This window comes from Nelumbo nucifera, chromosome 8, assembly GCF_055504915.1.
Source record: "Nelumbo nucifera cultivar China Antique chromosome 8, China Antique-T2T, whole genome shotgun sequence".
NCBI classification, from domain to species: domain Eukaryota; kingdom Viridiplantae; phylum Streptophyta; class Magnoliopsida; order Proteales; family Nelumbonaceae; genus Nelumbo; species Nelumbo nucifera.
In genome coordinates this window covers 49633478-49652084 of record NC_142656.1, presented here as the reverse complement: position 1 = coordinate 49652084, position 18607 = coordinate 49633478, and the positions used below count along the sequence as shown (strand labels likewise).

General features: G+C 33.4%; 1 protein-coding gene across 3 annotated transcripts; it reads right to left on the bottom strand.

The window, feature by feature from the left end:
- Positions 1–1283: 1283 nt before the first annotated feature.
- On the bottom strand, positions 1284–18583 carry LOC104611707 (Tetratricopeptide repeat (TPR)-like superfamily protein). Of its 3 annotated transcripts, none has more exons than XM_088893289.1 (3): positions 15996–18583; positions 12413–12488; positions 1284–1668 (listed from the first exon to the last, which is right to left on the bottom strand). In XM_088893289.1, the coding sequence occupies exons 1-3, from the start codon at positions 18266–18268 to the stop codon at positions 1588–1590; spliced, it is 2430 nt and encodes an 809-aa protein (XP_088749415.1). In that variant the 5' UTR covers positions 18269–18583; the 3' UTR covers positions 1284–1587. The 3 variants fall into 3 exon arrangements, with proteins under 3 accessions (XP_088749415.1, XP_088749417.1, XP_088749418.1); XM_088893291.1 differs by having other exon boundaries at positions 1284–1698; positions 15996–18582; XM_088893292.1 differs by lacking the exons at positions 1284–1668; positions 12413–12488 and having other exon boundaries at positions 15318–18581.
- Between the last annotated feature and the right edge of the window lie 24 nt (positions 18584–18607).

The following is an 18607-nucleotide window of genomic DNA, read 5'->3' as shown; positions in this document are numbered from 1 at the left end:
TTGATCCGGTCTGGTTTTGAAAACACTGATAATATTTATTTCTGTTTAGCTTATCTATCTTTTTATATGTTTTGATCAGCATAGTTTACATTTTTTAATTTTCTATTCAAGTGATAGCCAGGCGGTTGGACCGTTCAGTGATATATGACTAGCTAGGTATGGTTTGTTAAATTTTTATTTTAGTAATATAAAATAAATATTACATCTTTTAATTTTATAAAACAGATAGAAATTCTGGATAGAAAATGATATATATGCATGGCTGCGTGTGTATGAAAGAGACGGCATGTTTTTTCAAACGAGTTGCAGTACGGTGATATATATCTATATAGAAGAGAAGAACATGTCATTTCAATTTGATGTCTTTTCCTTCTTGAATTGTGTTTATTCATTTGGTTAATTAAGGCAGTGGTTTCTAAGGTGTTTAGTCCACATTGTAATAATAAATGTCTTCATCTTATTGGTTTATTGTGTCATTTCCTCATTGGTTCTTGGGAATTAAATTCTAGTGTTTCTCTATGATTTGGTAACTTTAGTATACTCATATAGATTAGGGTTTCCATGCTGTTGTTTCATATATATATATATGTTTGTTATCCTCTTTCCACACAATTCTGGATACATGAAAATTGCTTATATATGCATTTCATTGATCATCAGTCATCAGTTAATTTCCATGTGGCAAGTTTTAGTTTAAACCTAATCCCAAAATACCCAAAAATGAAGATAAAGTGATTTTTACACCTTTATATTCATATTTAAAATTCAAAAGCAAAATAAAAAACAACGGCTATTATATTAGGAAGAAGAAACTCATGAAGTGCAACAGATAGTATGCAAGGGTTTCAATATAGAGAAAGACACCAAGTACATGAATTATCTAAAGGATCCTTCACTGAATGAACACCACCCTCGGTTTTGCTACATCACACCTTACAAGATACATGGTAGATTTCCACTTCTACAGATGCTTGCTTCAAAGTGGCCAGCACAGAACTAAATAGATTTCACATTTCAGACTATGTCTTTTGATGGGTTTGGTTTTGTTTATTTTTTTAATACATTCTCATTATTATTTCTTGGCAAAATCACTGGTTTGGAATTTAAATGCATTGAGTCGTAGTCAAGATGCATGGGAAATTGTTTAATTTTATCTTTTTCTTTCTATAATTAGTTTTTGTGTGGCTTCTAGAAACTCAACCGTTTTCACTACTAACTTGTCTTCTGGTCAAGGTATTAGAATAGTTTAGTTTCAGAAAACATAATTCTTGAAGCCAGACATTTTCATACAAGATTTCATTAATTTATCATTATTACATGCAAAAGAGAGAGATAAAAGTTGAACTTCCCTAGAAATAAATAAAGGTAATTTAAGTTTAATTGTAAAGGTTTCCTAATTCAACTTTCTGATAATTTTGTTTTAATTTCAGCTTAGAAATTAAACAACAGAGAAAGGAGATATATATGTTGCTATTGACAATTTGGCTCCAGTGCTTCAACAGCCATGTTGACATCTCTCTCCTTGGAAGAGGAGACCCAGGTTTCAAAACTGAGAAGGAATAGTAGGTTAACTGTTTCTTGGTATTGCTAGCAGACCTCATGTGAATCCCTTCCCGCCGGCATAGCTGACTCCTTCTGCTCTCTTATCAGCAAGCCTGCTGAGAGTGCCTACAGAGACCATTTCATCAAGTGTGGGACCTACCAAGGAAATTTATAAAAGTTAATAATATATGTCATACACATCAATAATGCGCATATATATATATATATATATATACCTATGCACGTATGTATATATATATATATATATGGATCAACCTATGCACGTATGTATATACAATACAACTGGGTCGTTTATAATAAGTTCAAGATTCCAAATTCCAACCTTCCAATCAATTAAAGCTTTAAATTTCTTGTTCTGGGTTTATTAATTTAGACTAGCATATCTTTTTCTTTTTTCTTTCAGCTTTGTTAACCAGAATAATTAATATTGCCTTGTGCAAATCTTTTTTCCATAGTTTTCTTCAACAATAAAATCAAAAGCTTTTGGATAATAGCATGAGATGTTGGTAGTTATGACTTTAAACTATTGTGAGCTGGATATGTGGAGGATGTGGTGAGTAGGCCATCCACAAGTCTGTGCTTCTTATAATGTGTCTACCTTACAGCAATATTATATATGTCAGCTTCATTTACAAGTGTTATTACTATGACCTAAGGCATTTTTTTAAGTGTCAGTTGTTGCAAATATTTGCAATCACTTGATGTGTCTTATATCTTATTATTGATCTCAAAGTGGAAAGGCTAGCTGGTTCTAGTAGAACAAAGTGAGGATGAGTCTCTCTATAGTTTAACCAAAAATTTATGGGCCGTTGGTGATGTGATTGTATCAACTATCAATTTATGTATAACTGCATATATATCCATGTTTGTTCTTTAATGGGTTTGTAGCATTGGTCTTGAACTTAACACTGTATGTAGGTATAAAACCCTAATTGATTAAAATAACATTAGGAAAAATGAGGTTTAATGTGAGGCATCAACTCATTCCTTTCTCATTGGAAGAAGTTTTCTTAGTTATCAGCATGTATATATATATATGTATATCCCTCTTGACCTTGGAGTTTTCCCTTAGCCCCATTTCAGGTTTTGTGCAATAGGAAGGGGGTAGAGGTGATGCCCTAAGCAAGGGTCTATGTGTTGATGCTTTGTGACTGAATGATTAATGATTGATGCTTAATTTGGATGATTTATGTATAAATGTGTATTTAAGTATGGGTTTTTATACATGACAAGGACAGTTCTTGGTTACACATATTAGTGAATTATAAAAGGGTATTATTATATATAACTCACCTTTTTTCTTTTAGTGGTATCCTTTGATGGGTTTCTCACCAGTCATGATCTTGGGAAGATTTCATGGATTAGAACACTCTCTAGTAAGCAACAAGATTCCAGGGAAGTGTATCAATGACTAAACTAGCCAGCCGTCCTAATCTGTTGATTACTTATCAAACACTTCAAATATGAAATTTTAAATTAGTCTTGATCATGTCTACCTGTTTACTCAAAGCTACCTAACCTCTTAACCCCATTATGCTGTGAAAACTAATTCTCCATTATCTTTTATCTGATGTTAGACTTATGTTAGTTAAAATTATTAGGATTTTAATACAGAAAATTGGTCCATAAGTATTTGATTAGGGTTGATTGATGGAGACTGTTGATGGGTGCATCACGAAAACTATGATCAAACCACCACTCGGCACACAATATGGCCAGCCAGTTTGTAAATCTTGACACCCTTATTTAGTTATAGAGAAAATATATATTAGATCTTCTTCATTGTGACTTTCATTGTGTTATAACTACATAGAAAATGATCTTCACAAAATTGTTTGATAAAATTGTGAGAAAATAAAAAACAAATTAACAGAATCTGTTCTTTCCATTGTACACCATAATTTGCAATAAATTAAAGCTTTTGTGTTCGCCAATTGACAAGTTGTTCAAATAATTAACATTTTCAGATTGCGTAAAAGATTTTACAGCACGGAGCGTGACTAACGTCTTCTATGACAAGTCATTTTGATGATAATTATTTTATGACGACCTTGATCTTGTCGACATTCACAGAGAAGCAGTTGTAAAGCATGCTAAAATAAGTCTCTCTAAACAATGGAAGACTGAAATAACAAACCATTCCAAGTTTGTTAGCTAGGTTACTTGTCAAGCACTTCGAATTATAAAATTATGCCAGTGTTCATCTCATTCTTACATTGTCTATGGCATGAGGAGTGCTTACCCTAAAATAACTATTGTGATTCCACTAATATAAAATGCAAGTGGTCCAATCGGAGATGCAAGACAAGAATCAAAAGAAGATCCATATAGGTCAGAATTTGAAGATTAATGGAACTATTTTATAATTTGATATGTGTGTGCATGTGTATAGATAGATAGATAGATAGATAGATAGATATAGGCACACAAGTTTGTTAATATGAATGATAGTCTGGTTATGGGTTATTGTCTAGGTAGTTTGCCTTCAAGAGATTCATGTGTGTTGGTCATATATTTCTTGTTAGAAAAACTTGAACGCAGTAGTCACTCCTAAATATGATTTTATAGGTTATATATTTTAATTAAGTAACCAATTCAAGGAAGAAGCTTCATATATATTCAGTACTGTATATTGGCTATTGGTCTCTTTCCTAAGTAACAAGATGAGCTGCTATCCTGCTTCAGTCCAAAATTTTTAATTCAAAGATGTGCAGGGAAGAGTGGTCTTCCTTATGTCATTTGTCCTGGACACTAGTTGAACTTTGTCACATAAGGGTTTAGGGGGGAGACATGTTTTTTTTCCACAACCTAAGGTTCCTTATATGTGATTTCCTTAAGTCTATGCTTCATGAGTTCTCCAGATACATTACAAATCCCCTTATGTGTTGTCTAATCATGGATAATAGGGCCTCATCAGCATCCTCACCTCTTTAATTATATCCCCAATTAGTGGAAGCTATCAATCTATGTAGTTCATAATATAAGAACTCTCTTCTATATAACTTGTTATGCAACCACACAAGAAAAGATAGGGAAATTTTCATTGAAACTATTTTTATTTAATTTTGGTGTGATTGGGGAAGAAGAAATTTGCAAACTTAATTCATGGTTTAATTATATCATGTAGATGAATGGAATGCCTTTTTATTTTATTTGAATATTAGATAGGTATATACTTGCTACATTTACTGCTAGAGTTTGCTATTTGATCACTCCTTGGGCATTATTTAATCTTTTGATTGGAGTATGTATTGTGATGAAGGTGATGATCATAGATATATATATATGTATACTCAATGCATGTTTATGGTCTTCTTCTTCTTATCCCCATATTTTTAGTTATATTTTTACCCTACTAATCTTCTTAGTTAATTGATCTTGTACATTGCATAATAAGCTTTGAGCTATGAAAATTATAAAAGCTTCTCTTTTTCTTTCTTATTGATCAGTATGCCCAGAGAATTACATATTGTCCATATGTATCATATCCTTGTTCTGTACAGCTCTAACAAAATTATAATTTAGTTTCAAAAACATTTTTAAGAAAACTACAATGTAGCCATATTGTACGTAATAGAACAAAATTGTCCAAAGCTTACGGTATTAAATAAGCTGAGCTTTTCAAAGTCTACTGGGCTCAAAAATTATTAGATACTCAAGCTCTGAAAAGCTCCATTCTGGGTCATGACAAGCCTAAAGTGGTGAGCTTAAGCTCCACTTGCCTAGCATATGCTAACCTTGGCCTCAACTTATCAATTCAATTTTATTATTACCCATTCAAGCACATATACACATACTGGATGCAGTCTCAACCCTACAAGTAACATTAATTAAAAGAAGAAAAATAATAATAAATTGTTATATAAAGTATGTAACATAGTATCTAAAAGTTCCAAGCTGGAGCATCCAAGCTAAATGATATCTTGAATATATATACTGGGATTGGATTAAGATCATAACCTGAAAAATGAGCTCAAGCTTAACTGAGACCAGCCAAATTTAATAACGGGCTGTGTTCTCTCAGTTCATTAATTAGAACCCTATACCCAGAATTACTCAGTCGTACTTTTCTAAAATAATTGACATTGAAACTTCATCAGTCAAATTAGGAATAAGAAAAAACAGTTGAAACCATGTAAATATCATTAAGCTGGACTGAATATAATTTCACTAAGTAGAATTTAACCAAGGTAAAGCAAGTCATCAATTATGACTCTCTCTCATTAAGTTAAAAAGTACAATGCAGATTTAGCTAGAGTGCAACTTGTCCGAGCTAGGCCCTCAGCTTGATGACAAGGCCGAGCCCAACTAACCTGAACCCTAACCCAACTTAGGGCTAGTAGGCTCATGAGCTTAGCCAGTCTGGCAGGCTTGATCAGAACTAATGGTCATACATTGTTTTTTGGTCTGAAGAACAAGAGATAACATGGCGTAAGTAGTAGATTTCTTATACAGAAGAAATTTTAATATAAACATGTAATTAGGTATGGAAATTGGATGGGCTAAAAGGTAAGCCCAGTTTGTCCCCGCCTTATCAGAGGAAGTCCTTCAATATACCTTAAAATTGAATTAAGGGAGATTTCGATTTCCAAAAGTAAGAGTATGATAGTTTAGGATGTTGGCTTCAGTTAATTTTGGGCTCTAATTGAGTCAAACTAGGGTTAGGCCCCTAACCTTTCTGGTCCAGCTAAGAGGCTTGAGAATAAAAGTACTTAATATCTCCCCTAGGGATGTGGTTATAAGTCAAATACTAACACCTTCCCTCAAGTTTACTTATAAATTTACTTACCCCTTGTAGTTTGGGGTGGTCTTACTTTATTTAACCCATCAATTAGCGGTGGTTATTTCAATCCTTGCCCAGTCCAGTCCATCCAGAAAACTTCAAGGCTTGGGTGACTATTATATATAATATTTAATTATATTAAATATAATATAATAAATACTATATTTGATATCTTATTTTTAGAGTTATAGGCCCAAAAGCTGGCCCAGCTTGGGCCCGTGTAAGGCCAAGACTGAAGTTACATTTCAGTCCCAGGCTATGCCCATGTGCTAACTAGCTCGGCCCATGATCACCGATTCACCCTACTATCAATTAATTTGCTGTTATTTCTTTTTTTTTTATATTTTTTCTATTTATTTCTATTAACAATATTAGAAAGAGGAAAGAGGGGAGGTGATGTGAGGGGTCCTCTCACCACAAAGCTCACATGGACCTCCTCCTCCCCTCATTTCTTACACATGTGTTATTTATTTTTAAATTAAATTATTAAAAATGCAATAAGTCAAAATTAAATCTCTCATAATTTTAATTGTCTCCACTAAAATCCATCATTACTCTCTCTAATAAAGTAAGAGTTAACATTCAATAGGTTGGGTTCAGTTAAGGGCCAAACCAAGACCAAACCTAAATATGGACCCTATCCATGTTAAAACCCAAAATTGCCAATCCAAATATGACTGCAACATTGGCTGGCTTGGGTTGGGAGTTTGATAAATTTTCAATGAACCTGAACCCTGATCCAAGCCTAATATAGTTGAAATTTTTCAAATTGGGAAACCCTGACTTGTGGCCCAAATATGACTGCAACTTAGGTTGGTTTGGGTTGTGGCCCAAATAGTTGAAATTTTTTATGACAAAATTTACCCCTCTATATTTAAATTTATTGATAAAAAATGAGGGCAAATAGGATAATTGGTTATTGATATTAAATGAGTTGAAAAGAGGTAATTCTAAGATATTCAATGCATTTAATTCTCTCACATTAAATCCAACATTAGGTATTAATTTGCATTCACCTTCATTGAATCATATATTTAAGGCTTTGTTGTTTCTTCTCATCATTAAATTCTATAATTAAATTCATACATAACATATTAATAATTTCAATAACATAAAAACTTATAATTTTAAAATCTACCTAGAAAAAATAGTGTTTTCATCTAGGTGATGGTAAGAACGTAAGTCATTTGGGTCAAATGATTCAAACCATGTTGTCACAATTAAATAAGAAAATTCAAAAATATATAAAATGCAAAAAGTATAGAAATTAAAAAAATTGGGAATGTTTTTAACATCATATATTTGGCATATTAAAAAATAATAAGTATGATATACAATGTTTTAAAAAACGACCCGGAGGCCGACCTGTTTTTTGGGTCATAGGTCACCGGTTCGGCTATTAAGGTCAAATGAGTCAAACCACTCTATGTCAACACTATGTGTGTGTGTGTGTGTAAGAATTCATATTTTATCAATAATTAGTATAATTATGTTTTACATATATTAATTACATATAATATATGTATTATGTTACATTTATTTATGTTTTTTAATTCAGTTTTTAATATTTTATTTATAAAAAAATATTAAAAATTGCAATTTGGGGCCAAAAAAGGGATTTTTTTCACAAAAATAGCAAGGCAAGGTGCCTAAGGCCCTTGGGACGTATAGATCTTGAAAAGTTACTCAAAATTAAAAAAAAAAGGATAACCCCAATCGAACATCGAAGTGCAAAGTTATGGCTTCAAAAAGTTTGTACATAATTAAGTGTGCAACCTACGACCTGCTTACAAGGTCGAATAGGTCAATGGTTGAACCACCCAGGTTAGTCGACTTTAACTGAAACATGGAGCTTCAACAGAACCAAACCTAGAATTAAGGCTGAGTGACAATTTGAACGGTTCAATCAGCCAAGTCAACAATATGTTAAAAACATTGATGATAAATAAAAAATGTTTTTATTAATGTTGTAAATGAAATGTAAAATTTAAAACCAATTGGAATTTGGAACTAAAACTATTTTCCTATTATCTCTCATTCATTCTCATATCTAAGGTATATTCTCTTATTAAATCCTATATTTAAGATATATTTTTCTCATCATGAAATTCTACTAATTAAACCCATAACATTAATTTTAATAATACAAAAATATTTTTTTTGAAAAATAATTTGAAAACAAAACCATTTTCTTCCCTCTCAGTGGTGGGTAAGCAATTCAACCATTTGGGTCTAATGTGTTAATAAATAATGTCATAATTAAATAATAAAAAATTAAAATTAATAAAACATATAATACAAAAAAAATAAAAAGAATTGGGCACATCACTAATATTGTATATTCATTATACTAAACAAAAATAAGTATGAAATGTAAGAAGTATTTTTATAAATGATGCAAATGGAATGCCAAAGATAAAATCAATCTAGAAATGATAATAAAATTTTTAAAAATAGAAAATATAATGAATCACAAAAATAAATATTATACATAAGATATAATGTAATCAAAAGAATATAAAAAATTATATATTAATTATGTCAAACAAAAATTAAGTGTGATAAGTAAAAATTATTTATATAATGTTGATGAAATATATAATTTAAAACTGATCTAAAAACAAAGGTATTTTGTTATCTAAATAGTGGGTCAATGATCCAACTTTTCAAAGAAATTCATGATGTCATAATTAAACAATAAATATTTAAAAAAATATAGAACACAAAAAATAAAAAAGTATAGAGTTTTGTCAAAGACATTTCAGAACATTTCTAATGTTATATAGTCATTGTATTAAATAAAAATAATTGTTAAAATAAAAAATATTTTATTTAAGACATAAATGGAATACAAAATTTAGTAGTAGTAGTAGTAGTAATAAGAATAATAATAATAATAATAATAATAATAATAATTGTTATTGTAATTTAAAATTTTTGTAGGTGCACATTTAGTACAAGTATTTAAGTTCATTTTTAATCATATTGTTACTTTTGTTAATTTTCAATTTCTATCTTAACTATGATATATCTAAAATTCAATTAATTAATATGAAAAAAAAATCATACATGCAACGCGTATGCTTAATTACTAGTAGAAATAAAAGACTCAGTCTACAATGGTAAGCTCAATTGGAGAACTCCAAGTTGATCATATAGATCCTACAATTCCCTTTGATCCTGGGGCTTAAAAAATAGACTTTGAGGGGAGTGATAATGACTTTCAACTTGTCTTTAACTTCTAGCACACTAAGTCCAACACAAGCACATTACTAAAGAGGGACCTAGGATGATAGAATTTAGTCTATAATGCAAAAAAAATGAACATAAATTAGAAGAATAACTTACCATATTATCTTAAACTCCAAAAATAATAGAAAACAACTTTCTTCTTCTTTCTTTTTTTTTCACATACAAAACCGAAAACATCTTAAGAGATTAAAAAATTTAGACCTATATTACCAGTCTATGACTTATATTAAACACAGATCTAAAAATGCCTTGAGAAATCTAAATTTAGAACTAGATGGAGTTGTTTCTTTCTTTTATATAAGTGATTAATTATTATTATTATTATTATTATTATTATTTAATCAAAATATTCAAATCAATACAAAAAACCCTTAGAGAGGTGCAAGGTGCAATCTCTCTCAAACAGTAGTGAAATTATAAACAACTAAAGAAAAAAAAATTACTTTACAACTGAACTCATTACAACATATCCTTATTTGCCCCTTGTTTGGCTAAATAGTCAGCCATGACATTTGCTTATCTCCCCATCCATTGTATCCTCAAGTTTATGTTCCTTGTTAGCCATTTGAATTTCTTGATTTCATCCCTATAGCATCAAATGTCTAACTCCAAATCCTTCCAACACCCCACTACCACCTTAGGATTTTCTTCAATTATTAAATTCTCCAAGCATATCTAATTTGCTATTTTGATTCCATGTAAGTAGACCTGTTAACGGGCCGGCCCAGGCTGGGCTTTTACTCATCACTAATGGAAATACGCTAGGCCCAAGCCCGAGCCTGAGCCCGGCCCGGCCCGACCAACGGGCCTATAACTTGAGCCTGAGACCGGCCCTGATAAAAAGCTCGAAGCCCGACCTAATAAAAAAATTACAATTTTCCCTATTCAAATTAGAATTAAAAATTCAGATGGTTTTTTTTCCTATTTAATTGAACAATGGGCCTACAAGATGGTTTTTTTTTCCTTTTCTTTTATGTTTTAAAACACAGTTTTACATTCTTAAATCAAAAAATTTATTCAAATGGACATAATCACATAACCCATTTTAAGTCTAATTTTAGGTCGGGCCGGGCCGGGCTATTTTGACAAAACCCGAGCCCGACTCGAATTTATTGCGGGTCGGGCTTTTTGGCCCGAGTTTAAGCCCGTGGGCCTATAAACATGTTCAAGCCCATCCGAGGGCCGGGCCGGGCCGGGCCGGTGCGTCGGGCCACCCGGCCCATGAACAGGTTTACTTGTAAGGCAGTGAATTATTCAAAATTATATTCTTTCTTAAATTACAGATACCAAACATCCCAATTCAGACATGAACATACGCCTATAAATTGAATCTATTTCTTTCTTTTTCCCTCTCTACTTTTTTGAATATTAAAACATGAAAATATTATTAGAAACTAAAAAGACAAGCATATACACATGTCTGTGATTGTACGTAGAAATAAAGAACTCATAGTCCACAATGGAAGCCCAATTGGGGACTCCAAACTATATAGATCCTACAATTCCCTTTGATCCAAGGGTTTAAAAACATAGGCTAAGAGGGGAGTGATAATGACTTGCAACTTGTCTTTAATTTTTACCTATCTAACTCCAACACAAGCACATTACTAAAGAGTGACCTTGGACGGTAGAATTTAGTCTATAATGCAAAAAAAACTGAACACAAATTAGAAGAGTAGCTTATCATATTACCTTGAACTCTAAAAAAGATTAGAAAACAACTTTCTTCTTTTTCTTCTTTTTTCTTTTCACACACAAAACCGAAAACATCGTAAGATATTAAAAATTTTAGACCTATAATACCAGTCTATGACTTATATTAAAACATAGATCTAAAAATGCCTTAAGAAATCTAAATTTAGAACTAGATAGAGTTGTTTCTTTCCTTTTATAAGTGATTTATTATTATTATTATTATTATTATTATTATTATTATTATTATTATTATTATTATTATTATCAAAAGATTCAAATAAGTACAAACAATCTTAGAGAGGCACAAGGTGCAACCTCTCTCAAATAGTAGTGAAATTATAAACAACTAAAGAAAAAAAAACACATTATAATTGAGCCCATTACAACATATCCCTATTTGCCCCTTGTTTGGCTAAATAGTTAGCCATGACATTTGCTTATCTTCCCATCCATTGTATCCTCAAGTTTGTGTCTCTTGTTAGCCATTTGAATTTCTTGATTTCATCCCTATAGCATCAAATGTCTAACTTCAAATCCTTCAAACACCCCACTACCACCTTAGGATTTTCTTCAATTATTAAATTCTCCAATCATAGCTAATTTGTTATTTTGATTGTAAGTGAACTATTCAAAACTATATTCTTTCTTAAATTACATATCTGAAACATCCCAATTCAAATCTAAACATAGGCCTACAAATTGTATCCACTTCTCTCTTTTTCCCTTTCTCCTGTTTTGAATCTTAAAATAAGAAAATATTATTAGAAACTAAAAAGCAAATTTATACACATGTCTGTGATTGTATCACCTTTTTTTTTGCCTTAGAATTCAAATCCTAGGGGAACAAAAAATTGGACCTGAATTTAGGTCTGAAATTTGTTTGAAACTAATATTTTAAGGTTAAATGTCTTTCCACCAAAATAAAAATTTAGAAACATAAGCTAGAAATAGATACTAGATGCTTGTAATGAGAAATTGGAAACATTGACAAATATTTCAAGGTTAAGACATTAATCTTATTACTTCACTATCTACTAACCAAAGTACCAAGAAATAGAGTACTTAAAAAACAATCAAAAAATATAAAATAGAAGAGACAACCAAGATCCAAAACATTACCTCTAAAGTAGTGTGAAGGAATAGGTAAACGTGCATACTAGTGGAGCATCTATGGAAACACAAGATAAAGGGATACCTGCAAAACAACCAAAAGAGATAAAACTGAAGAGAAATCCAGAGTACTAAGAACAAGAGATAAAAACACAAGAGAGAAAGAGACCTAAGATCAGTAAGTGGTCCCTATATTTTTCATTCAACAATGCCGAGAGAAAGAGATTCAGTAGGGAAGTTTGGGAGAGAAAGAGAATGAACATGCACAGAGAGAGAAATAGTGGTAGTGTGTTTTTTGTAAATGTATTTTATATTTTCTAAATAAAATACATAATGTAATGATGCCCCTATGGTGGCAATATATTAACTAAAACTAATGCAACAAGACAAATATCATATATTGTGACAATTCTCAACAACCACTACTAGAAACGGTTATATTGTGGTGGTTATGTAAATCCCACTATAAAAAACACTACTATAAATGTATTTTCTTTTTTTTTATTGATTGATCAACAAAAAGAAAAGAATTCATTCATTAAAAATTAAAAAGAGTTACAACATGAGGTTGAAAGCAATAAAAAGAACATAGACACTACACTCTTACCCCTTGTTTAGCCAAACAATTTGTAGATCTTCATACATGTCTTTTGAAAATCATTTGAACCATCTTGAAATTCCACATCACATACTTTTCCTTTAACTATCCAATTACCACCTTTGAATCACCTTCGATCAGTAACCTCTCCACTCCCATTTCTTTAACATTCTACACATCATCCTCATTAAAGTCTGAGAATAGCTCCAAAGTCTTCACCCAATGTCATTCTTAAAGTGCTGGTTTCAATTATTGCCTCCCTACTTCTCTCTTTCTCCTAAAAAAATCTTGCATTCCTTAATTCCAAATTGCCCAAGTTAAATGGGGGGGGGGGGTTCCCCTATGTCAAAAAAAAAAAAGAGCAAAAAAATATTTTCCAAATGAAACAAACAAATGGACAGGAGATTAAGAGGTTGGTACATAGTCTCACCATTCAATACACACATGCTACACTAGCTAAAAGACAAAAACCAATACAACTTTTTCTTTGTAGCATATCACAAGTGTTTAATGCTTTCATAGAAGACTTTCTAACAAAAAACACCAACTTTTTGGGGATTAGAAACACACCACACTTCTTACACGGGAAAGGATGAAGAAGAGGGATTAGCCACTATGGAACTAAAGAAGGATTTACAAGAGAACCTACCATCAAAATTATGAAACCACAAACAACCATCCCCTACAAAATCATCAAGGATCACTCCATACAACAAGTTCAAAAGGTTAGACATAGGGAGATTTCAGAATTTCTAAGATTCCTCCTCAAGCCCAAGTTCCAATTCACCCTAAAGGATGAATAAAATTGAACATAGATTTCTCTTTGAGGTTGGACAAAGCATATAGTGAAGAGAACAAGTCTTTCATGGGAGACTCCTCAATCCGAATGTCTTCCCAGAATTTAATCTTATTACCAAAGAACAAGTCATACTTGATATGATTGAGAAACAAGCAGAGAATACCATGCCTGTCTTTATAAGGTGATGCAAGAGTAGCTCTATGCAACAAACTAGCAAACCAACCATTCTTTGAGAGCCCATGAATGCTAGTTATGACCTTATGCCAAAGCATTTTGTTATCAATGGGAACCTCCACAACCACTTACTAAAAAGAGATATATTTTTCTTAGTTGCATTACCTATTCCCAGCCCTCTCTATTCCTTCCCTCTACTTACTATTTCCCACCTAACCAAATGGTCTTTATTCCCCCTGGTTCCCAAAGAAAATCCCTCATCACCTTCTCAATTCTTCTCACAATCACTTGAGGCATCCTAAACACAAACATATTATACACAATGAGATTTGCAAAGGTGGACTTATCACAAGTAACCTACCCCCAACAGAAATGTAATTTCTCTTCCAAATAACTAATCACCTCCCTATCGTTTCTACCACTGGAGCCCAAAAGGAAGTAGTTTTAGGGTTGGCACCTCAAGGTAAGGTTGTATACTTCAAAGGCTAGTCACCACACTCACAAATAAAAATAAAATTTATTAGGAAACAAAAGAGAAATATACAGGGAAGGTGACCAAAAGTCACCTGAGAGAGAGAGAGAGAGAGAGAGGTCCCTCACCCAACCACACCTTCGAGTCATCAACCAATCCAATAAGAGAAAAAAAAACCCAGAAACCAAGCCCTCCACCCAAATAAAGAAAACCAACAAATAGCCACAACTAAAATCAAACCCTCTCAAATAAAAGGCCCAAAACAAACCTAATCCTTCTTAAGAAGCAAAGAAAACAAAAGACCCAAAAATTCAGCAATTCAACAGCCCAAGCACAATCAAAACAGGACCTCTTTACTTCTTTAAGACTTTCTTTTTTACTTCATCACCTTCTTGTTTGGTTCAATCTCTAATAGACTTCCTTATAATCCTGCAAAAACATACATTTGACACCAAAACATCTGAATTTTGTTTTTTTTCTTTTTGCTTCTGAACTTTTTAACTGCAATAGCCCTCCTAATCTCCATCTAAAACTTAGATTCCTCATAACCAAAACCCACCATCACTTCTCATAACCAACCATCACTCCTTGGCCCAACCAAGCCCACCTAATCTTAAGTCCTGTCCAAGTTGTGTTAAGTTAAAGCTCAGGTTGGGCCTGGGTTGGTAAACTGAGGCTTGAACTTGGGTTTGACCCCAGTCTGAACCTGAGGTCTAAGTTTTAGGGTTGGACCAGGGTTGACCCTCAACCCGGCCCAACCCACCCAAGTTGCAACCCTTTATTTTTGGTTTCCTGTGTTGTTGTCGTGGAGTCCTTCATGTTCTGGTTTTTCTGTTGTAGCTTGTACACAAGTTGCACACCTAGACATATCTTTTGTCTCAATAGAAATAGTCCAAAAATATATGAATAGGATTTTAAGGGAAAAAAATGTTACATAACAAAATCACTCTTTTGCCTTTTAATCCTCTTTTTTTTTCCGATTTACATAATCATTTGTTTTGGGTGAAATTTACATATTCAACCAAGTATACATATGTAATGAAGTACTTGGTCCAAGTCAACCTATTCTCTCTCCTTCACCCTTTGCTTCCCAATCCTCTCAAAATCTTGTGTGTTTTTTTGAATTTTAAAAAAGGAATAAAACATCAGTCGTGAGGCTATTTAACCTCATCAACAATATCACTCCCTTATAGAACATGGGAATCTTTCAACACCAGTCCTTGCAGACACTGGGAACACTTCATATATTTATGAACAACTTGATGTAATTTCAATCTCTACTCCAGTAATATTTCACTTGAAACAAACCTTTGATTAGGAACATAGCCAGCTTCCACCATTTGCAGCCATAGGTCACTTAAGACTATATATTTCATTCATGTAACATCAGTCGTGGGGCTATTTAACCTCGTCAACAATATCACTCCCTTATAGAACATGGGAATCTTTCAACACCAGTCCTTGCAGACACTGGGAACACTTCATATATTTATGAACAACTTGATGTAATTTCAATCTCTACTCCAGTAATATTTCACTTGAAACAAACCTTTGATTAGGAACATAACCAGCTTCCACCATTTGCAGCCATAGGTCACTTAAGACTGTATATATTTCATTCATGTGTGGATGTGATCTATCTTCTGCCAAAAAGATATGGATTCCATCTCTCACCTCAATCCAGCTCTGGCCTGGAACCTTCCTTACACCATTTCTTTTCATCAATTTCCTCACTCTGGCAACATCATCCCACATGCCTGCAGAAGCATAAATGTTGCATAGTAACACATGAGCTGCAGAGTTTGAGGGATCCAATTTCATGATATTCTCTGCAGCCCAATTTCCAATTTCCACATTCCCATAGGTCCTACATGCTGCAAGCATAGTCTTCCATACCACAATATCAGGATCAAAAGGCATTTGTTTGATAAATTCCTCTGCTTCTATTAGGTGTCCAGAACGGGCAAGCAAGTCAACCATGCACGAACAATGCTCCCTTGTTGGTAAGATGCCATGATCAGTTTCCATGGTGTGGTAATAATAGCACCCTTCCTCTACCAATCCAACACGACTACAAGCAGAAAGGACCCCAACAAAAGTGACATGGTTTGGCTTAACACCTAGACTTCTCATATTTCTAAAGAGATTAAGAGCTTCCTCCCCATAACCAAATTGAGCATACCCCACAATCAAACTACTCCATGAGACAACATCAGGATTACTCATCGAATTAAACAATCTTTGAGCATTGCCAAGTGCTCCACACTTTGCATACATGTCAATCAATCCATTAATGGATGAAGCATAAAACACTAAACCAGTTTTCACAGCATATACATGAATTTGTTTCCCCAATTCTAGATAGGCTAAGCCTGCACAGGCACCCAAAACATTGGTCAAAGTGACTTCGTCAGGCCTGTTTGTAGAATCATGCATCAGTTTTAATAATTGGAAAACATCATCTACCTGGTTGTGCTGCATACATGCTGTAAGCATTGCATTCCAAGATACTAAATCTACACCACTTTGCATCTCCTCAAATATGGTGAATGCATAAGAAAGATCTGAACATTTTGCATACATGGTAAGGAGGGTGTTACACACAGAAATATCCAGGTTGAAACCCATTTTCATTATGTACGAATGAACTTGTTGGCCTTGAAACAAAACAGAAGTGTTTCTGCAAGAGCAAAGCAAACAAATAACTGTGGTCTTATCTGGGACTAGTCCTGAATGTCTCATCTGACAAAAGAATGACATTGCTTCATTGGCATCTTCAATGTAAGCAAATCCATCAATGATTGCATTCCATGAAACTAGGTCAGGCCTTTCTATCTGATAGAATGCAGTTCTTGCATAATCTATCCTTCCACATTTTGCATACATATTACTAAGAGAACAACCAGCAAAAACATCTTTCCCTAGGCCAAATTTTGTACTCATCCCATGTATCTGTCTACCATACTCAGAATTTAAAAGACCGTTGCATGCACTGAAAACACTCCCAAATATAAATTCATTGGGATGGTATACACCCAAAGACAGCATTTCCTTGAAAAGGTGCAGAGCTTTTAATTCATAAGCATGCTGAGCAAACCCAGTGATCATGGAACTCCATGAAATTAAATCCTTGATTGCAATATGATCAAAGACGGTAGATGCATCATCAATATAATCCAACTTTGTGTACATTGCAACAAGAGCATTCTGGGCAATAAGGTGGGAACCGAATTCAGACTTTATGACATGGCTATGCAATTGTCGCCCTAACTTAATATCCGATAAACCAGAGCATGCCTTTAATATACTTCCAAAGGTAAACTGATCAGGCATAAGACCTGATTGCCGCATCTTAAAATACAGTTCTATGGCATCTTCCCCCCAAGAATTTTGAGAATACCCAGCAATCATTGAAGTCCAAGAAACCTCATTTCGCTCTGGCATACCGTCAAAAACCTTTCGAGCATCTTTTAGTGATCCACATCTGCCATACATACTAAGAATATGGTTCAGAAGAATAATGTCTGGTTGCACATTAGATTTCAAAAGATGATCGTGGACCTTCCTACCCTGCTGTAGGCATTTCAAAGAGGAACATGCACAGATCAAACGGGCATAAGTGCTAAGGTTTACCCTGAAGTGGGTCTCACTTCTAAGGAAATCAAAAGCTTGGAGAGCTTCTCTGAATAGGTTTTGCTTGCACAAGGAGTTAATATAGTCATTGCTCGATTGTTCAGTCTTGAAGTTGGACCATAAAGCTGGCTGGTCATTGCGGCGACAGTTACTGATAACAAGCCGTTGAGGCTTCAAACTTTTAATCATTGTTGCATGTGTAGAAAAAAATTCTCCGTCTTGATATAGTCTAGCATGTTGTAGGTATTGCAGCCTATGTGTCCCCTGCCTTGTTACTCTTTGTTTCCTTCTTACCTCACCGTTGAAACTGATATAACCATTAAAATCTTTCCCAAGCTCTTCCTTGCCCTGTGAACAGAGTAATCGATCTCTCCTTATTCTGAATGTTTGTTATTACCTGATTCACCTTCTTACTTCTACCGTTCAAACTGATAGAATGTCTGTTACATGGCTCGCTTTCTCATGGCTTCTTGACCAGCTTCCCAAACTCTGCCCTGTGAACAGAGTACTCGGTTTTGGTGTAAGACG